This window comes from Protomyctophum bolini (genome assembly GCF_963924005.1).
Source record: "Protomyctophum bolini genome assembly, chromosome: 6".
In the NCBI taxonomy this organism is placed as follows: domain Eukaryota; kingdom Metazoa; phylum Chordata; class Actinopteri; order Myctophiformes; family Myctophidae; genus Protomyctophum; species Protomyctophum bolini.
In genome coordinates this window covers 8,684,170-8,706,366 of record NC_137867.1, presented here as the reverse complement: position 1 = coordinate 8,706,366, position 22,197 = coordinate 8,684,170, and the positions used below count along the sequence as shown (strand labels likewise).

The following is a 22,197-nucleotide window of genomic DNA, read 5'->3' as shown; positions in this document are numbered from 1 at the left end:
TGATGTCAGACCTGCTGGTCACGCTGCGCAGGGAGGGGAGGGGCTGCGGGTGCACGGGCAGGATCTGGCCACAGGTGGGCGACAAAAGCAACAGAGTGGAGCAAGAGAATTAGAATGTTTTTCAATTTACAATTTAGGCATTTAGCAGACGCTCTTAATCCAGAGCGATTTGCATTAAGCAAGAACAAAAAAGCATGGGAATACATCACATAAAAAGCATTTATCATGAAACATGCGTAAGCTAAGAAAGTGACAGTGGAACATGAAACTATTGTATATAAACTACATATATATAGTAGCATATATATATATATATATATACTACATATATATACTACATATATACTATACTATGCTATACATATGTACTATGACGTGCTATGACTACATACGATGCAATTATAGTGCTGTCTACATAACATGCTATAAGTCTACAGAAATGCTATCTAAGGGGGTGGGGTAAGTGCTATGGGCCATGATGGAGTCTGAAAAGGTGGGTTTTCAGACTACGGCGGAAGATTGGGAGTGATGCTGCAGTTCTGACTGCAATGGGAAGGGCATTCCACAGTTTTGGAGCCAGAAGGGAGAAGAGTTTGGGACGTGTGGAGCGTTGTCCCGGCGTTTTTAGTGAGGGTACTTCCAGCTTCCCTGCGTTGGCTGATCTGAGTGCAAGGGAGGGTTTGTAGGGTTCAATCATATAGCTAGGCTACTTGCAAGATATGAGGGAGCCATGCCTTTGGTTGCTTTGAATGCCAGCATCAGAGTTTTGTATTCTGTGCGGGCAGCGACCAGGAGCGGAGAAGGGGGGAGACATGTGAGAATTTTGGCTGGTTGAAGACCAAGCGAGCTGCGGCATTTTGGATCAGCTGGAGGGGCTTAAGTGCACATGCCGGTAGGCCAGTAAGGAGGGAGTTACAATAGTCGAGTTTTGACAAGACTGTTGTCTGGATTAGGAGCTGGGCTGACTCCTGGGTGAGGAACGGTCTAATTCGCCGTATGTTATAGAGTGTGAACCTACAGGATTGAGTGTCACTCACTCACTCACTCACTCACTCACTCACTCACTCACTGTGTGATGGAGTTATTTTTCACACACACAACATGCATTTATGACTGCAGGCAGGCCTATATATCACACACACATTATGCACGTACACGCCCCCACACCTGCATGTATTATTATTATTATTATACACACTGTATTTGTGAGGGCCTACAGTACGTTTTAGGACGGCGATTTCATGAATGGCACTTACAATTTTCTTGCCATTTCTTAACCCATAACCCTAAACGCCCAAATAGCTGATCTATACAGGCTCACAGTCACAGCGTGTCGCCCCTGCTAAAACATTCCGATTCTGATGCCATGAACATGAACAGGGCTTCAATTTGGGGTCGGCAAAGGTCAATGACAGCATGTGGCGCCGATCTATGGTCACGGCCACAGCGGCCCAGGGCAGGGACGGATTAACCTTAATCTTCGCAGGGCCCCCCCATAGCGCGTGTGAGTGTGACATTTCTATGTTTTTCAGTGTTTTAATCACCTTTTTGACCTAAATTTAACAAAATAAATGGCCAATGGAGGGCCCCAGGAGCCCATTTCAGGGTGTCAAACCTACTACCACGACGGTCCAATTTCCCTGAAGGGCCCCTGAGAGCCAAGGGCCCCTGCAGGGCCACGGCCCCTGCACTGGCTAATTTGTCCCTGTGGGCCCCAGGGTGCTGCTCAGCTGAGTTGCGAGTGCGTAATATAATTGGTCCATTGTTGTGTGACCTCTGACCTGTGAGGACAGGCAGACACCAGCCCGCGCTCCTGCACCAATCAATCATGGGACAGGTTTTGTTGTGAATGGACTAGTCTGTAATGTAAAAAAAATAAAATCCCTCTGCATTGTCGAGGCGGGGTGATTTGAATTGGTTTAGCAAGGGTCCCCCCTGAATGACAGTGACGCTAGTGTGAAGGGAAAATCAGACGCGCCTGAACTGAGTGGTGCTAGTGTACTGTACTCATGCTGTACTGTATACTGTACTGTACTGTACAAGCCCTCCTCCCTGGCCTCTATATATGTGTGTGTGTGTGTGTGTGTGTACACGTGTGTGTGTGTGTGTGTGTGTGTGTGTGTGTGTGTGTGTGTGTGTGTGTGTGTGTGTGTGTGTGTGTGTGTGAGACAGTCTGCGTAACAGTGACACTTGATGGTCAACAAACACTATTTCCGTACTCGGACGGACAGACCCAGCCAGCCATGAGGAGTGGCTATATACACCACTCAAAACCATAAAGAGCAACTGTTCCTCATGCAGAGCAAAGGTCACCAGTTCTCAAAGTGAGGTCAGGTGACCCCTGACCCTGTCCTTGAGGGGGGGGGGGGGGGGGGGTTCCACTCCCCAGCTCAAGTGGAGTTAGGTTTTTGTCGAAGCTTTTTGAGTGGTGCAACCACTCCCTTACGGAGCCATGCATGTGTGTGGGTGGGTGGGTGGCTGAGTCTGAGCACGAAAACAGCATGGTTGTTTTTCACCACCTGTGCGCAACCCATATGCACACACAAACACGCACGTATTAACTGTATATATGATGATTTCGGGTGTGCCAGTACAGTACAGTATAGGGACCGCCACATGGTAACTCTCTCAGCCGTTTGGGACGCAAGGCGGCACGCCGGAACCGGCCCGGCCCCCTGAGTGCCCCCCCCGGGAACCCCCACGCGTAATTGCACCACTCACTTCACACGGGTGTGATTTTGAACCAACACATGTTAAAGGTTGTTCAATAGCACTGATTTATGGCAAAAAGGGGGGGGGGCCCTCCCTCAAAATGGAGTTAGGTGGAATCTTCCGGACATACAACAGATGGTCAGATGAGTCATGATCCTTCAGCATGTCATCTACAACGGGGCAGCAGCTACCTGTAGAGCACGTTAACAAGTGTACCTTTTCAACCTATATCTTCACATAATAATAGCTCCTCACTAATGATCATGATAAAATAGCACAATTATTTTCCCAGCAGCCATAATATAGCCACTTGCCCAAAATGTGCTGACCTCCTCATCACATTTGTCATGTCTATATGGGCGTTTTTAGCCCAAGGAGTGTATTCTGTGCAAAAATAATGCTTGGAATGGATTCAGAATCATCAAAACAACCTAGTTTGACCATGTCGCATGCTACTTAATGCAAAAGGAAAGTTTGACATTTTTGGATGTTAACGGTATAGGGTCACAAGAAACCCCTATAAAAAATTGCCCGATACTAACAGCAAGTAGATTCATGAATGTATGTATATAGACAATATTTTAGGCCAATAAAAAAAATACTATATACCAAATTTCCCACCCGTCCACCTCGGCTGCCGGACTAGTAGAAGATATTACAATAAACTACTAATAAATTGACAATAAATACACGATTAACTACTTATTCTTCTTAAGGCTATATTACAGTTCAAGTAACATTCTGATGAAGACCGTGTTGCAAGATGGTGGACATGTTTGCCTGACAAGGAATCTTTGAAATGTTTCATAGTTTTAGAAATATAGTGCTTTCAAATTTACAATGGGGCTCAATGGCAGACATTGGCACGTCAAAAATCACTTTCACCTAGAAACTCCATTCACACTTTTTATTATTCGGCTTACTGTGGAGACACATGCTGGAACTTTTTTACTTTTAAATGTTTTATAGTTTCTGATAATTTAACTTAAACGCACAATGCATTCTCTATGGCAATAGCACAAACGTTGGCATGCTACTAGTCCTACATACTTACACCTAGCAACCCCATTCTAGCCTACTTAGTAATAATAATAATAATAATAATAAAACTTTATTTGTATAGCACCTTTCATGACATGAAATGCAGCTCAAAGTGCTTTACAGAACAATGGAGAATAAAAGAAAAGCAAGGCAACGACATTCAAAAACGAGCAGTAATGCAATACAGTGAGGACATGAATAACAAAAAATAAATAAAAATAAAAGATCAATTAAAAGCAATGTTGTAGAAGTGGGTCTTGAGCTGAGCTTTAAAAATGTCTACAGAGGCTGCCTGACGAAGGTATACAGTGGGAGCTTGTTCCATGCCGACGGCCCGTAGAAGCAAAAAGCTGCTTCCCCGTATTTTTTAGTTGCCATTTTTTTTGGCAAAGCGAGCAGGCCAGCAGTGGAAGACCTTAGGGGGCGGTTTGGGACATATTTAGGCAAGCAGTCATGTAGGTAGGAAGGTGCGAGACCATTGAGAGCTATAGAACACTAAGATCCTCAACAGCAGGTTTACTAAACACAAAAGAAAAAAATAAACCACGAAAGAAAATAGGAGAGGCAGCATTCTCGTTTTATGCACCAAAATTATGGAATACAATTCCTCAGGAAATTCAGAGAGGCCAACTCCACCAACATATTCAAACACAAACTAAAAACACACCTCTTCAGATTAGCCTTCTCCACCCTGCCGTAGCACTTTATTGAGGCCTCCCATCATGTATTTTATTATTATTCTATATATTTTTTTCTCTTAACAAATATCTTAAATGTACTGTATATCCTGCCTGTAAAGGACTTTGAACTGCAACCCTGTATGAAAGGTGCTATATAAATAAAGCATATTATTATTATTATTAAGTCGTAGTAGTTTTTGATCAGTTTTTGATGCATAATTATGAACTTTGAAAAAAAGAAAAAAGAGAGCCATCTGACTGTCTCCATGACACCCAACCAGCCAATCGCAGTGCCGCCGTCCCTCCGGGCTATGGGATTAGAGAAAGTATCAGCTGAGCTGCCTGGGCTGGTGTTTGGTTCCGTGTGCCAGTTTCTGTGCCTGTAAACAAACATGTCGGAGTTGCGTGAGGCAGATTGTTATGATAATAATGATCATGATTTAATAATCACATAGTTGCTGTTGTTTTGAAGTGTACTGACATGGACATGCTCAACAAACTGAGCACATTGTTCCAGCAGGCGTTGGAGACGGTGAGTGACACGTCGACATGTTTCTGTTTTGTTTTGTTCTGTTCTGTTCTTGTTTGTTGTGTTGAAGAGTTGTAAAAGGAGTCAACTATAGACGGGTTGAGTTGTTGCTTTGCGTTGCTAATATGTGTCGCTTTTTGAGTCGGCAATCAAGCGACACACCGACCGAGTAGGCCTATAAACAATGTAAATAATCACATTTCACTGTTAACATGTCTGCATACATTTACAAAGACACATATAGTAGCGGATTAATACATAATCATCAAACTGTAAGGTTAGGTAACTTGTACAACTGTACAATATACATGCAAGGTTACACAATATGGGGACTATAGATATGATCATCACGACGGAAGGGAATTCCACACAAACGACAACTGGAGATAAAGTGTTTAGTTAGAGTAGACTTGAGTAAAGGTCAATAATACAATGTATGGTTGGTTATGGACAACTTATGCTTACTGCGGTGTTGAGAATGAGATCAGATAACTAGAGTTAAGATAGGAGATATAGTTTAGTTACAGTCGACTTATTCAGTTCACGTGGAAACCCCGAGGCATTTATCACTGCATTCCTAGACCCCCCCAGCCCCATATCTCTCTCTCTTTCTCTTTCTCTCTCTCTCTCTCTCTCTCTCTCTCTCTCTCTCTCTCTCAATTAAATTCAATTCAATTAAATTTAAATTGGGGGCTTTTTTGCCATGATTAAATATGCTTTTACGTTGCCTGTAGCCCAAACTGGAACAACAGTCAAAACAAAAGTAATCTATGTACAATCACAATGGAATGAAGGAATGTGTCAAACAGAGCAGTGTGACATTGCAAACTATCTTACAAAACCACAGGACTGGTGCTTTTGCTGTAAGAATGAGATCAATTAGTGCAGACAGTGCTGGCATACACATCTGATCATATTACAGTATATTCCATTGGACATCCTTCTCCTGTTGTCACAATGGCTCACACATCTTGCTGCTGTGTTTGCACATTGTCTCTCTCTCTCTCTCTGTCTCTCTCTCTATGCCACCCATCCTTGCTGGCATTATAGGATGTTAAGTTGTCAATTGAATGGAATGTTGAATGTAAAATTACATACTGCAGCAGAATGAAGAGTGTGTGTGTGTGTGTGTGTGTGTGTGTGTGTGTGTGTGTGTGTGTGTGTGCGTGTGTGCGTGTGCTTGCGTGTTCAGAGGGAGCCCTCAGTCGACTTGCTGCAATCATTTGTTGAACACTGGAAAGGAATCACCAGCTACTACCTTCAGAATAATGGTGAGACGTCTGTGTGTCTGTCTGTCTGTCTGAAGACTTACCTCTTCAGACTCCACTGTAGCACTTCTGATCTAGCCTTAACAACCATGCAGTCTTACTTTAACCCATTCTGACCTGAGATCAGATTCTAAAAATGTCTTCTACATCCTGACAGTTTTCTGAAAAAGCTATGTTTCTATATGTCAGTGGTTCTTCGATTTTTCAAAAAATAGCAGACCTACAAGCTCGTAGCGCGTCACCAAAACAAAGGCGGGTGGTGTCATTAGAAAGCCTACTTTCCTTAGTGGACACACTCTGAGCCCCCCACCACACGTATAAACGGTACTTTTTGGCCAAAAGGGGATTTTGTTTCCACCGGGAAAAAAATACTTTTAGTTACTCCGCTGCGCCCTCTACCGATATTGCCCAGAGAACTGCCTCATAGAGAATATTTTTCCTCCGGTGGAAAAAAAATCCCTTTCTGGCCAAAATGTACCGTTTATACGTGTGGTGGGGGGCTCAGAGTCCACTAAGGAAAGTATAGGCACACCAAAACCCGCCTTTGTTTTGGTGAGTAGCAAAAACTTTATTTTTTATTTACGCCAAAGAGGAGAGGCTGCTCAGATTTCGATTTGAGATGTAAAACGGAAAGTCCCATAGCCTTATACTTTTACATTGGCGTTATAAAGTGATGCTATGGGTTCTTGGTTTACCTGTGATCCTATAGTTTCCCGAGGCGCACTCCCGCTCTGCATTCTATGTATACTGTGTAAAGTGTGTATTGTGTTTACCTTGGTTAGGGGCGACTCACGCGGTCACAACAGATTGATTGTAAACAAGTTGTGTGTGTCATGGCCGCCCCGATGCATTTCCAATAGAGGTCACATGGTTTGACACACCATTTTTGTTCGATGCTGTTGTTGTATGGCTTTCGGCTGTGCACGTTTCGACTGCCCCCCCCCCCCTCCCCGTCATAGAACACGTTTATTTCTCTTCAAACCACGTGACTCCCATTGGAAATGAATTGCGAGCTTGCAACAGTCAACAAGTCTCATGCGTCAGCTATACAACATTCTGTTGTGACAGTGTGAGTGAAGCCTTAGGGCCGATTCACACTCCTATTTTAGAGCCGAATAAAAGTCGGTTGAGCCTACAATGTGACGTCATTTGAGGTTCGTGCTAAAGTCGTCTCTTTGGTGCTGACGAGCCGAAATCATTTCGGCACTACAGCGCCGAAACAGCGGTAAAATAGGAGTATGAATCGGCCCTTATAGAGTGTCTGATAAATGCCTACATTTTGATTGATTGACCTTTCTTTATTTAAATAGTGTCATGCTTCCAAGGAAGCATGACACCATATGGACTTACAGGGCGCTTTTACTTACATCTTACATAAACAATGACAATGAACCGACATGACGGTGTTCGCAAACAATGATCGAATGAATACAAAACTAACTTAAACTACATTGTAAATTATCTGTCTGTCTGTCTGTCTGTGTTCGTCAGTCTCTGTCCAAATTTGCACAACAAAGTATAATACAGGGTTTAAGTTGCCAATACATGTGTGGATTGTGTGTGTGTGTGTGTGTGTGTGTGTGTGTGTGTGTGTGTGTGTGTGTGTGTGTGTGTGCGTGTACTGTAGATGACTCTCAGCCAGCCAAACAGACAGACATTCCATGGCGTCTCAGACAGATGTTGGACATACTTGTGTATGAGGAGAAACAACAGGTACACACACACACACACACACACACACACACACACTGCATTTCTATTCTTATTACACTGTATCACTGCACGTACTTGTGACTGTGAGGATGCAGATTTTCTGAATGCTATTCATATATTTCTTATTGCCATTTGTAATCTCTAAAGCCGAATATAGCCGATCTACAAGCTCACACTGGCACGCAGCTAAGTATAAATCAGGTATAACTCCAACCTTGACCCCTAAACCTAAGCTGTAAATGTCTAATCCTCCTAACCCCAACCTGAGTCCTTCCCTAATTGTAAGCCTGACTCCCCAAATATATGTTTTGTAACCATAAATAAACCCATGATTAAACCAACCATTTATCTTGTGAGGACCAGGAAAGTGGTTCTCACAATGTCTAGTCCTCAAACTCTACCATACCTGTGAGGCCAATTTGGTCCTCACAAGTTTAGTGATACAACTACACGTGCATGCACACACAAACACGCACATGAAAGCGGCACGGGGAAATTGTGCGAGGTCTCTCTCTGACAAAACGGTGAATAGAATAAAAACGGAGGCAGAAAACACCCTGTGTTAGACGGCCCTCCGCTATCCAGTCGCCAACCTCCCGTTGTTGTCGATCGACTTTAACCCATTCTGACCTGAGATCAGATTCATACGAGGTTTCCACTGGACACACACTAGGTCTGATTAACCCATTCTGACCTGAGATCAGATTCTAAAAATGTCAGTCGTTCTTCGATTTTTCAAAAATAGCAGACCTACAAGCTCGTAGCGCGCCACTCGGTGGCGCGCTATGAGCTTGTAGATCTGCTATTTTCAAATAGGTAAAGCATAACATGATGCTAACACCAGAATGGGTTCCCGTTCAGAATGGGTTAAAGTGGAGTGGCCTATTGTTAGCTGCTTACGCACAACAACAACATCCAGTCCGTCTGTCAAAAAGTGGTCCGTGTTTATGAATCGACTCGGGCGCTATAATGTAATGGATTAAATAACCCCGGGCAATTAAGATGTTTAACGTAAGAAAAAGCCCAGTCCAGAGTTCTCCTTTTATAACATGCAGTGGTAAAGTGCCTGCCCACCACTCGGGAGTCTAGCGGGTCTTCTACAGACCAACACAATTGGCTCGTGTTCCCGGGCAGGAAGGGTGACATTTTGTCCCCTGCACCTCCTGCTAACGGGCTAACGGGCGGCACCTGTCATCAGGGTGCGAGTGTTGATTGGGAGGAGTGGTGACGAACGCCCTGTGGGGGCTCGTCACTGGCAGGTGAGCCAATATGGGCACACACACAACCTACAGAAACCTTGTGTGTGGGCCCGAGGGAGGAATTCATATTGGTGAGAAATGGAAGGAAATTTACCAGAAGAAAAAAAACCATTAAACATTAAGATATATATTTATCCTCATAATATAGTTAGTTGGCAAATTTGCCAATAACACACATTTATTTTTTTAACTCCCTTAATGTGATACCTCACTGACATCTTCAGTTAATCCAATACATAAAACATTTGACGTCTCAATCTATATACCAAATGAAAGCCCTATAATTTCGTAGTTTACATGAATTACATGAATTTTAATAATTTGAGCGAGTTGTGACTCACTGAAAAGACGAGTGTTCTTGGCTCTGTGCGTGTGGAGAAAAAGAAGCGGCTATGGCGCAATATAGCACTAACGGGCAACGGATAAGGGATCAAAGGCAATGCCATGCACGTGGACTGGTTAAATTTGGTTTAATTATTGCAACGCCCAAACCACACCTATATGCATAATATAACGGGTAAACGGAGGTGTTTAAAGGGACAAAAAATTCATGTTAATGACGTTTAGAAGCTTTAGATCACTTTCCTGGGGGTATTTATGTGTGTAATATGTGGTTTTAGATTTTTTTGATTGTAGCAGTGAGCCTGTTGTCTCTGATGTCATGGACACTGGTCTCACTACCTTCCTGGACTACAATTCCCATAATTCTTTGGTGCACTGCTCCTCCTTGTGGATAGGGGGGAGAGCTGTCTTACTGAGACAACATGTAGTCCAGGAAGGAAGTGAGCCCAGTGTCCATGACATCAGAGACAACAGGCTCACTGCTACAATCTAAAATATCTAAAACCACATATTACACGCACACAGACCCCCAGGAAAGTGTTCTAAAGCTCCTAAACGTCATTAACATATGTGTTTTTGCAAAAAGGGTGAAGTGTCCCTTTAAGGGATTTAGACAGGTAACCAAAATACCAACTTTAGTGGGGGAACACCCTTTCCCCCACTCCTAAATCCCCCAAATAGTGGCTTTAGAAAGATGAGACCAAAATGGAGCCCCATGAGTTGCTGCTATCGTCCCGTCCCTATAAATGCCTATAATTCATGCTCTGTCACACATCGGTGTGATCCGATGAATATAGCCGATCCACAAGTGTACGACGTGTCACAGATACGACGCGTTGTGAGCTTGTGGATCGGCTATTTTCTTGTAGATCTGCCATTTTTGTAACTCGGATCCAGTGTTTGTCTGACTGTGTTTGTCTGACTGTGTTTGTCTGACTGTGTTTGTCTGACTGTGTGTGTGTGTGTGTGTGTGTGTGTGTGTGTGTTTTTGATTGCTGTACAGGAGGCAGTGGAGGAGACCGGTGTCTGTATGGAATATCTGGTACAACACAAACTGCTGGAGACCCTGTGCACACTGGGGAAGGCTCAGGTAACGCACACACACGCACACACACACACACACGCACACACACACACACACACACACACACACACACACACACACACGTTAGGTCATGTCTACGCTCTCAAGACGGATGTGTTGCTCCCTCAATTTTCAACTGGTTGTCAGGCAGAAACCTTAACCGTATCTCCATATTTCAACTCTGTCTGTCTGTCTGTGGGTTGTAAGGTATTAACCCCTTTTGGTGTTTTAAAGGATTATGTATTATGGAAAAATAGCAGATCTACAAGCTCATAGCGCGGCACCGAGTGCCGCGCTATGATCTTGTAGGTCTGCTATTTTTGAAAAATTGTGAAAATGTGCCTGCAATCTTTGAATATATATTCTTTCAGAGTTTCAGTTTTTAACTCAAATCTTTGCTTTCTGTGAGGTCCCTGGAACAACATATTTTCATATGGGGGTCGGCGGCATATTACATATATTTCTTGGGGTCATTGACATGAAATATTGAGAACCACTGATATAGAAACATGAGGCTAAATTGAAAGAAGAGCTTGTGACTAAATAATTACTGCATTGGATCCAATGGAACACAGGCTATTTATCTTTTTATCCTGGAAAAACAGTTCTGGACCTACCAGAGTTTTATACACCTGACACAGCGACAAAACCCTTCCTCCTAACAATCTGGTGTGCGTCCGTGGAACTTGTAGATCTTTTATTTTCAGAGTGCAACACGCGGGCGCAAACAAGCATAAAATGCCTTGACCTAGAGGAGTATTTTTTATGTATTTATCATTCTCTCTTTGTGGCTCTCACAGTAAACGATTGATCGCCGACTAGGGATCACACACTGCGTGTGAGTTAAGAGTTAACCCATTTTGGTGTAGCGTGCCACCGAGTGGTCTGCTATTCTTTTTTTAAATCGAAGAACGACTGACATAGAAGCGTTTGCTTTTTCTGAAAACTGTCAGGATGTACAGTAGAAGACATTTTTTGAATCTGATCTCAGGTCAAAATGGGTTAACCAAGATGTGATCCAGACCCTATACAGTACATATACATACAGTAGGCTACGTTTGTTTTTTATTTCAATTAATTTTGACAGGATGCTCCTCTCTCTCTCTCTCTCTCTCTCTCTCTCTCTTTCTCTCCCGCTCTCTCTCTCTCTCTCTCTCTCTCTCTTTCTCTCTGCACACGCACGCACACAGAATACACAGGGCAAATCATTTAAATTCTATTAATTTCTTTTCTAAATCATGACAATATTCTGAAAGATTTGAGGCACATTTTAACGATTAAAAAAAAAATAGCAGACCTAGAAGTTCATAGCGTGCTATGAGCTTGTAGATCTGCTATTTTTCAATAGCTAAATTATAACATAATGTATGTAACCCGCCAAATGGGGTTCCCTCTCAAAATGGGTTAAATCATTCTGTGTGTGTGTGTGTGTGGTGTGTGGTGTGTGTGTGTGTGTGTGTGTGTGTGTGTGTGTGTTCATACTGTATATGATGTCCAGTCGGTGAGAGAGTAAAATATTAAATCTGCTAGATATTCAGAAACCCTCGAGAAGGCATCGGTGAGCACTTTTATCGCCGCCAGATCTTCCGACAGAACCTTTGACACACAGCGAGCAAAAACCTTGGCGCTAAAAGTCCGATCTGACGGAACATCCGTCAGATGTATTTCCCATGGATACGATCTTTTTCGACCAATCGCAGCACTCATTCACGGAGAATGTAAACCGATTTGTTCAAGCGTGGTACATCGGCCAAAATCCCGGTATGCTTCCACCGATAGACGTAGGTGGGTCTTGCCCAGCTTGCACAATGTCATATTATGTCATACTGTATATATGACTGTACTGATTTTGACCTCTCCTCTCCTCTCCTCTCCTCTCCTCTCCTCTCCTCTCCTCTCCTCTCCTCTCCTCTCCTCTCCTCTCCTCTCCTCTCCTCTCCTCTCCTCTCCTCTCCTCTCCTCTCCTCTCCTCTCCTCTCCTCTCCTCTCCTGTCCTCTCCTCTCCTCTCCTCTCCTTTCCTCCCCTCCCCTCTCCAGTATCCTCCAGGTATGAATCAGCAGGTTCTCCTGTTCTTCTCCAGGCTGTTGGCTCAGATCCAGAAACCTCTGCTTCACCTCATTAACATACATAGACCTGTCCAGGTACACACACACACACACACACACACACACACACATACGTCATGCACACATACGCACGCATGCACTTGCTAGCATGTTAGACTGGCAATTTTATGAATACCATGTTACTTTTCATTTAGTTTATCCTAAACCTAAAGGCCAAAAGTGTGACGCGATGTGAGCTTGTCACTTAAGTGTAGATCAGATGTCCCAATACTTGATTCTGATTGGCTGGTTACCGTCACGTGACCGTTGTAAATTTCACCGATAACCCACACCTTCAATCACTTTATATCATTCCGCAGCTCTGTAGATGTACTGGGGAAGGGGAGCGCTTGATTGCTTTTACAAACCCATGCCATGCGGGCGTCTATAAGCACCGCCCGGCTCATATGACTGTGAATGTGTGGCTCCAGGCAGCCCCGTAAAGACATCAAGCGCTATTCTCCCGTCACAACTTGCCGTGACGGGAGCAAAACAAGGAAGTGATGTGGCTCGCTCTGGTGGGCGCAAAGCGCAGCTACTTTTGTGAATTTAATAGTTTTATTGGGTTAATATTGCTATATGTTTGTAACCGTTTTAGAAACCAGGTATTTACCGGGTATTTTACAATGGCTACGCCTCCCAGCCATTGTAAAATACCCGGTAACCTGAGACCTCTCGTGGCTTATTGCTTTAATTCATAACTCCAAATGTAGCCTCTAAACCTAGCCATTTTTTTGTGATTGTGATTACAATTGCAATTAGACGATTATGTAATAATTGTGACAACCCTACACACGTACACAGACACACACACACACAGACACAGACACAGACACACACACACACACACACACACACACACACACACACACACACACACACACACACACAGTGGTGGGTCTTCCTGACCAACCATTGTGGTTGTATTTGTAGAAGCTGATTGGCCTGTGTGGGCTACCTGCCTCCAAGCATGAGAAGGAGGAAGCTCAGTTCCTATTGGTGGTCTGCTCCCGGGTCAAACAAGACCCTTACGTCCTCAAATACATCCTAAAGGTAACGAGAGTGGTGGGAAAAATAACCCATTCTGACCTGAGGTCAGATTCTAAAAATGTCTTCTACATCCTGACAGTTTTCTGAAAAAAAGCCATGTTTCTGTGTCAGTGGTTCTTTGATTTTTTCAAAAATAGCAGACCTACAAGCTCGTAGCGCGCCACTCGGTGGCGCGCTACGAGCTTGTAGATCTGCTATTTTTAAATAGCTAAAGCATAACATGATGCTATAACACCAAAACGGGTTCCCGCCCCCAAAATGGGATAAACGAGTGCTTTTTTGCTCAAATCTTGTGCTTGGGCTCTATTACGTGTAATAGTTGTAGTACTGCACCAGTAAGACTCCTGACGTGTCTCGAGTGTATACAGGGTTTGATGAGGTCAGATCAACATTATGGAATGTCTGAACAGGTCGGCTCCGTATATGGAGATCTAAGGGGTTGGCAGCGGGGGGGGGGGGGGGGTGGCAGTGGCTTGAGTGTACAGGTAGAGCCGGGCCATAATTTTCGGACCTCTAGTTTTCCCCCGGCTGCCGAGGGGCGGCGGCTGCGCAGATAACTTTGGGGCAGGCCTCCGTCTGGAGTTTTTCACCTGGAATCAGATTCTTAAAAAAAAAAAAAATCTTCTACATCCTGACAGTTTTCTGGAAAAGCCATGTTTCTATTGTCAGTCGTACTTAGATTTTTCAAAAATAGCAGACCTATACAAGCTCGTACTATGAGCTTGTATAGATCTTGCTATTTTTCAATAGCTAAAGCATAACAATGGGTTAAATGGACAGGTATCGGTCAAAAAGGGAGACATCGAAGAGGAAGGATGGATGGGGAATTTCAGACATATATATATATATATATGACATATAAGTATATCCATATACTAATATTGATGACATCAGGGATCTACACAGTGTATGCCTGGGCTTAATTGCGACAGCAGGTCGCATTTACTATGATTTACTATCGTCCCTGATGATGTCATAGTGATGTCACGAGATCCGGGCACAATACATGGAGGGCTTTCCCCATGTATGGGGATTTTGAGTGACTGACGTGACGGACAACAAAAAAACCCCCGCACAATTCCATAGTTAACCGTGACCTTCGGTCGCAATGAAATAAAAAAAATGTTGTCCAATCTGTATGGTAGAGTGTGTTATTACAATATGACTTATTCAATCTGTATGGTAGAGTGTGTTATTACAATATGACTTATTCAATCTGTATGGTAGAGTGTGTTATTACAATATGACTTATTCAATCTGTATGGTAGAGTACTATGTTGATACGATGTTACTTATACAAACAATACAATTTGGTCTCCTTGTTCTTAACTAGATATTTGTGTCTAGGTTGGACACGACCAGTGTTAATCCATTCAGGTATATTAGTCTTAAGCCCAAACCACACCAAATGGTCGCGTCGGGACAAAACGTTTTTTTTTTTAAGGTAGACCACACCAATGCAACTCATTGCAACTCAATGAGTTACATTGGTGTGGTCTACCTTAAGACACGTTTAGTCCCGACCCGACCCCTTCGGTGTGGTTTGTGTCAATTTGGCAGAGACACGCCATTTTGTTTTAGTCCTCTGACATTGTCTTAATCTAGTCTTTGTCTTAGTCTTTTGGTCTTTTGGTCAACAAAATGAACACTGGACACGACCTTTTGCCAACCCTGTCTCTGGTTTTGACACAAATTAAAAAAATGATCCCCAGAGCAAGCGGGCAGGCTCTATTAGCTCAGTGGTAAACATTTTCACCCGCCTCTTGTACGGCATTTCTTTCTCAGATTCTAGATAAGTCGATGCCGCCGGCAGGCACGGAAGCCTCCGGCCAATCGGAAAACCCTGTCTCCCCCCCGTCCAGTCCTGCCCAATCAGATTGCTGCGTCTCCTCCAGCTGTGCCCCGCCCCCAGGCTGCTCCGGTCTCCTCCAAGCCTTGGTCCAACTCACTGGAAGCCAGGTGACTGGACTGCAAAGTACTCCTAACTGATTGTATTTAACAATGTTAATCTCGCCAACAATCGATGACCCCTGATGTCATGCATGCAGTTCAAAACTAGAGCGATTACCAACCACAGGAGCACACTGTATTGGGGGCAGATATTTGGGTAGCGCTACCTACACGTTTAGTAATCAATGCTAAACATGTGGTCAAATCCATGCCAATTGCTATTATTGAAGGGGAGAAATAATGGACCAAAGTTTCTGAACTTTTTGTGAGGAGTTATCATGTCATGATATGGCAGGTTTATGTAATGTTAATAATAATAATAATAAAACTTTATTTGTATAGCACCTTTCATGACATGAAATGCAGCTCAAAGTGCTTTACAGAGCAATGGAGAAAATAAAAGCAAGGCATAAACATTAAAAAACAAGACTCGAGCAGTAATGCAATACAGTGAGGAGATGAATAACAAAGATAAAAAAAATATATAAATTAAAAGCAAGGGTGTAGAAGTGGGTCTTGAGCTGTGCTTTAAAAATGTCTACAGAGGCTGCCTGTCGAAGGTACAGTGGGAGCTTGTTCCATGCCGTCGGCCCGTAGAAGCAAAAAGCTGCTTCCCCGTATGTTTTAGTTGCCATTTTCTTAGGCAAAGCGAGCATATATCATGATGATACAGTATGTCATGTTGTGATTATTCCCGCGCTGTGTTCCGTTGTGTCAGAATGGTCGCGTGTGTCTGAAAGCCTATGAGAGCCTGTTGCTGCTGGCCAGCCTCCAGGCCGAGGGCTCAGGGGAGACGCTGGCTCATCGCACCCAGATGACGGCTCTCCTGGCTGGGAGACTCTGTCGGCTCTACTCCCTGCTGCCGCTGGACACCCTGGATGTCCTCAACCTGCACAACTGGCCTCACGCACACTGGAGGTAACATGCACAGTGCACACACACACGAAACTCGACACCGATGACTGAGTCGTCGAGACTCGACTTGAGCCCTCTCTCTCTTGATTTTGAGTCTTTTCGAGTCACTTGATACCTTCCAACAAACCTAGGACTGTGTTTGGGACTCACTCGAACAAAAGGTTGATAACTTGGACCTTACTTTGTACTTCCCACAAACCTGGGACTTGACTTGGGACTCGAGAAACTTGAGAATTATTTGTACTTGCAAAACAGCAACTTTGTCCCACCTCTGCCACACACACACACACACACACACACACACACACAGTCACACGCAGTATTCTTCCGTTCCGGCGGACCTGTGACATTCTGACAGTGGTGAGGTGTCTCTCAGTTCTGTCCAGACCTGTGACATTCTGACAGTGGTGAGGTGTCTCAGTTCTGTTCAGACCTGTGACATTCTGACAGTGGTGAGGTGTCTCTCAGTTCTGTCCAGACCTGTGACATTCTGACAGTGGTGAGGTGTCTCTCAGTTCTGTCCAGACCTGTGACATTCTGACAGTGGTGAGGTGTCTCTCAGTTCTGTCCAGACCTGTGACATTCTGACAGTGGTGAGTTGTCTCTCAGTTCTGTTCAGACCTGTGACATTCTGACAGTGGTGAGGTGTCTCTCAGTTCTGTTCAGACCTGTGACATTCTGACAGTGGTGAGGTGTCTCTCAGTTCTGTCCAGACCTGTGACATTCTGACACTGGTGAGGTGTCTCTCAGTTCTGTTCAGACCTGTGACATTCTGACAGTGGTGAGGTGTCTCTCAGTTCTGTTCAGACCTGTGACATTCTGACAGTGGTGAGGTGTCTCTCAGTTCTGTTCAGACCTGTGACATTCTGACAGTGGTGAGGTGTCTCTCAGTTCTGTTCAGACCTGTGACATTCTGACAGTGGTGAGGTGTCTCTCAGTTCTGTCCAGACCTGTGACATTCTGACAGTGGTGAGGTGTCTCTCAGTTCTGTTCAGACCTGTGACATTCTGACAGTGGTGAGGTGTCTCTCAGTTCTGTTCAGACCTGTGACATTCTGACAGTGGTGAGGTGTCTCTCAGTTCTGTCCAGACCTGTGACATTCTGACAGTGGTGAGGTGTCTCAGTTCTGTTCAGACCTGTGACATTCTGACAGTGGTGAGGTGTCTCTCAGTTCTGTTCAGACCTGTGACATTCTGACAGTGGTGAGGTGTCTCTCAGTTCTGTCCAGACCTGTGACATTCTGACACTGGTGAGGTGTCTCTCAGTTCTGTCCAGACCTGTGACATTCTGACAGTGGTGAGGTGTCTCTCAGTTCCCAGTTCTCCCAGTCGTGTCCAGAAGAGTGTCTGGTGTTTCCTGGTAGTGATCACATGACCCGCTTCTTCTCCTGGTTGGACTTCCTGGATCATCTGATGAAGGAAGCTCCACAGGTACATGAACAATGCTAGTGTTACTACAGTATTACCGAAGTACCTAAAGTCCTGGTTTATCCCCTTGGTCACGGACGTTTTTCTCTATGGAGACTAACGTCACCCATTCAGGGCGGGAACCCCTTTTGGTGTTACCATTATGTTATGCTTTAGCTATTGAAAAATAGCAGATCTACAAGCTCGTAGCGCGCCACCGAGTGGCGCGCTACGAGCTTGTAGGTCTGCTATTTTTGAAAAATCGACTGACGTAGAAACATAGCTTTTTCAGGAAAACTGTCGGGGTGTAGAAGACATTTTCACCCCAGGTAGGATGTCTAAATTACGTCATACTTCGGTGCTCTATACACTGTACCACCAGCACTGACTGTGTGTGTGTGTGTGTGTGTGTGTGTGTGTGTGTGTGTGTGTGTGCAGGTGTTAGCGGTGAAGCTAGCCGAGGCGATCCATCAGTATTGGCTTGCGGGTGTCCTCGCGTCTCATCTGACTCACATGTAAGAAATGAAGGCGCTGATGAATAACCTTGAGCCGCGTCTGTGTCGGGTCACACAACTGTATCATTTCATGCATAACGGGGGCGGGGCCCAGGCCCACTGAGGCTTTCTTTTTTTCCATGTGGCTTTTTCGCCTTTTGTTTTATATTCTTCATGGAGTGGTAGGCTGACATGGAAATGTTCACTGGAACGACATATTTTCAGATGGGGGGGGGGGAGGGGGGGGGGGGGGGGGTTGGCGGCCAAATACAGATCATTATGGGGGTCCCCTGACATGAAAAAAGGTTGAGCACCGCTGACAGGGTTTTTGAGAAAACTATCAGGATTTAGAAGACATTTTGTAGAATCGGCCTCAGGTCTAAGTGTGTGTGTGTGTGTGTGTGTGTGTGCGTGCGTGCGTGCGGTTCCAGGTGTGAGCAGCGCGTGCTGGTCAGCACCGTGCTGTTGCGTTGCGTCCTCCGCCAGGTACAGTCCCCCGTCTTGCTGGACCAGCTGGTCCTGTTCCTGCTGGGAGCGCCGCGCGCGCATGAGCCGGAGGCGCCCGGCGACGCGCACGCGCACTCCCTCCTCCTGCGCCGGGGAACGTCGCGTCACGCCGCGCAGCCAGAGGAAGCCGGAGGCGGCGACGTTCACACACACTGCCTCCGATACCACGTCGTACAGAACTGTGACCACATCTCCGACGAGGTATATATATACGTCCTTGCTTATCCCATTCTGACCTGAGATCAGATTCATACGAGGTTTCCACTGGACACACACCCTGGTCTGATTAACCCATTCTGACCTGAGATCAGATTAAAAAAATGTCAGTCGTTCTTTGATTTTTCAAAAAATAGCAGACCTACAAGCTCGTAGCGCGCCACTCGGTGGCGCGCTATGAGCTTGTAGATCTGCTATTTTTCAATAGCTAAAGCATAACATGATGCTAACACCAAAATGTGTGCCCGGTCAGAATGGGTTATGCGCGCACGTTGATCAATGGCTGGCGGGTTGGCTCGTTCAAAGCGCGGGGAAGCGTTGCGTCGCTTTAGAATTATAGATTGTTTGGCTATTTTAAAAGAAAATGGCAGATACGCAATTGAACATCTGCTGTTTTCGAAACATTTGTTTCAAAAATGTATTGCTATACAAAGATGCCTTCTAAAGCAGCAGTTCTCCCTAGATTTCTACACTTTCTGCACATTTTCACAAATCTCGAAACATCTCGAAAGTGTGAGAACAGCTGATTTTAGAAGGCAAGAATCGGTGATTGATAACTTTGAGCCATGTCACACTAGCACTATCGCATTATGCATAACCGAAATATCATATATGACTCCTTCCATTCCCGCACATTTATATTCACTCATATCTGCTACTGAGTAATATCTGTCACCTGCACGGCCCCACTTGCACAAGAGACATGAGGCGCCCTGCCTTATTTGCATGTTTTGGTTTGAACAATGTCTGTCTGTCTGTCTGTCTGTCTGTTAATGTTACATCGTATTTGAGTTCATATTAGAGTTACGTTAATGTTCTTCACGACATGATGTGAATGATTGTGGGTCGCTGTGTCCACCAGGAATCTTGACAGCTAAGGCTAAAAACAGGTTCAGCATTGTGGGATATGCTGGATGTGGCTTTTTACCGCTTGCTGCTTCCGTGAGACTGCACAAAAAAACGACAAAAGTTGAAATATTTGAATAATACTAGCCTACACTGACACCTGCTGGACACACTGCCTCGAGTTATATGTGTTTAACACATCTATCTGTTACTGACTGTGTCCTGTCTGTCTGTCTGTCTGTCTGTAGATCAGCATGGTGACTCTGGGTGTGTTTGAGGAGCTGCTACTGAAGCCTCACAGGGACATTCTGATGAACCTGCTCCTGAGGAACCTGGAGCAGCGCAGGTACATCACAGCGCCCCCTGCTGCAGCCGAGGAGAGCCACTCTGCCGAGGACAATGAGTGAGTTTACAACTTAAAGGACAACTTTAGTTTTTTTTTCAACCAAGGTTCATGTTTTTAGGTTGTTATTAGAGAAAGTAAAAGATGAGTGTTCATTTCTTTTCATTTGCTGCTTTCTTTTGTTTTAGGGATTTTAGCTGTGTGTCATATAGGCTCAATATGTCAGTTTCACACATTCCGTAGATCCCGTGATCTTTTGTTGTCAAATATAATTTCTTGGGGTCTAGTAGGACTATAGTAAATAATAATAAAAGACATCGCTATAAAAAGAAAGTAAATAAAGACGTATTTAGCCCCATGTTAGAATGCCAGGTTGAAAGTGGTTAAAACACTTTATATAAGACAATATGATTGGACCACGAGCGTTGCGAGTCAGGGATGGTGACTCACAGGCTTATAATAGTTTTGGATTTTTCTTTTCTAACCGTTTAAAAAAAGTAGATTTATTTTTTATTTTTTCAAATCCGTAAGGCTTCCAAGGTCAGGTGTTGTAAATAGTACATCCTACTGTATTAGTTGGGCCTACTGAATGTGATGATGGTTCACATAGTGGAGACCCTCAAATATCAAGCATTTTTAGTCAGCTGTTGCAGTTCGCAGGTTCATTCAAATGTTAAATTCCCCCCAAGTCAACCATACCAACTAAGACAAAAGATCAATATTAATATTGTATTTTAAAACAAAATGCTTGACCGCTTGGTTGTCAATAATTGTGTCTGTTCATTCTGTCTATGTTATGGCGCCCCCTACTGCTCTGACGAGCTCTACATACAACTTTGTCTTTCACAAATAATTGCAAATTATCCAAAACATACAGTACAAACTACCGTATATGCAAACAAATCCTACATTATATATATTTTATATATTATATTATATATTTTATAACAAACATTATTATGTTTGTTTGTAGTATATTCTATGTTCAGTGATCATTTGGGCCTGACGTCGAAATAAAAAAAAGATTCTTCTAAATCATCATGACAATTTTCTGAAAAACCTCATGTTTCTGTATCAGTGCTTCTCGTTATTTCACGTCAAGGACCCCAAAGATTATATGTAATTGGCCGCCGACCCCCATCTGAAAATATGTTGTTCCAGGGACTTCCCCCAGAAGCAAAGATTTGAGTTAAAAACATTCGCTCTGAAAGAATATATATTCAAAGATTTTCACGATTAAAAATAAATAAATAGCAGACCTATAAGCTCGTAGCACGGCACTCGGTATGAGCTATGAGCTTGTAGATCTGCTATTTTTCAATAGATAAAGCATTACATAATGCTCTCTCTGTCTCTCACTCTCTCTGTCTCCCATTCCCCCCGCCTCTCTCTCTCTCTCTCTCTCTCTCTCTCTCTCTCTCTCTCTCTCTCTCTCTCTCTCTCTCTCTCTCAGGCTCTCTAGTTTCCTAGATGAAGATCCATTCTTCTCGGACGACTCTTTCCTCCCTGCTCCTCCTGAAGGTCAAACCCAGCAGGCCGAAGGTCACACCCAGGCCGCCGACATCGTCAACAGGTGCGTGGCCCCTGAACTGGCTCTGTACACCCCCCCCCCCACACACACACACACACAAAAGAAAAGAAAAAACAATTTTAACGTGACACGTTGTGAGCTTGTAGATCAACTGTTTTTGGCTATAAATGTTCCCAACAGAATAAGGATGTAGGGAGTTCAAGTG

General features: G+C 44.2%; 1 protein-coding gene across 4 annotated transcripts in view; it reads left to right on the top strand.

The window, feature by feature from the left end:
• Window positions 1–4,765: 4,765 nt before the first annotated feature.
• Window positions 4,766–22,197, top strand: part of fhip2b (FHF complex subunit HOOK interacting protein 2B) — a 35,489-nt gene continuing 18,057 nt past the window's right edge. For 3 of the 4 annotated variants that reach the window (XR_013964193.1, XR_013964195.1, XM_080765401.1), the window contains exons 1-14: window positions 4,766–4,965; window positions 6,155–6,233; window positions 7,858–7,943; window positions 8,091–8,144; window positions 10,548–10,634; window positions 12,666–12,770; window positions 13,668–13,787; window positions 15,570–15,743; window positions 16,453–16,652; window positions 17,962–18,079; window positions 18,494–18,570; window positions 18,981–19,257; window positions 20,367–20,521; window positions 21,915–22,034. Coding sequence is in view for 1 of the 4 variants with exons in the window: in XM_080765401.1 (XP_080621527.1) it covers window positions 4,915–4,965; window positions 6,155–6,233; window positions 7,858–7,943; window positions 8,091–8,144; window positions 10,548–10,634; window positions 12,666–12,770; window positions 13,668–13,787; window positions 15,570–15,743; window positions 16,453–16,652; window positions 17,962–18,079; window positions 18,494–18,570; window positions 18,981–19,257; window positions 20,367–20,521; window positions 21,915–22,034 (1,703 nt within the window). In the remaining 3 variants the exon portion in view is untranslated. The remainder of the gene's footprint in view (window positions 4,966–6,154; window positions 6,234–7,857; window positions 7,944–8,090; window positions 8,145–10,547; window positions 10,635–12,665; window positions 12,771–13,667; window positions 13,788–15,569; window positions 15,744–16,452; window positions 16,653–17,961; window positions 18,080–18,493; window positions 18,571–18,980; window positions 19,258–20,366; window positions 20,522–21,914; window positions 22,035–22,197) is intronic. The other variant, XR_013964194.1, reaches the window with a different exon arrangement.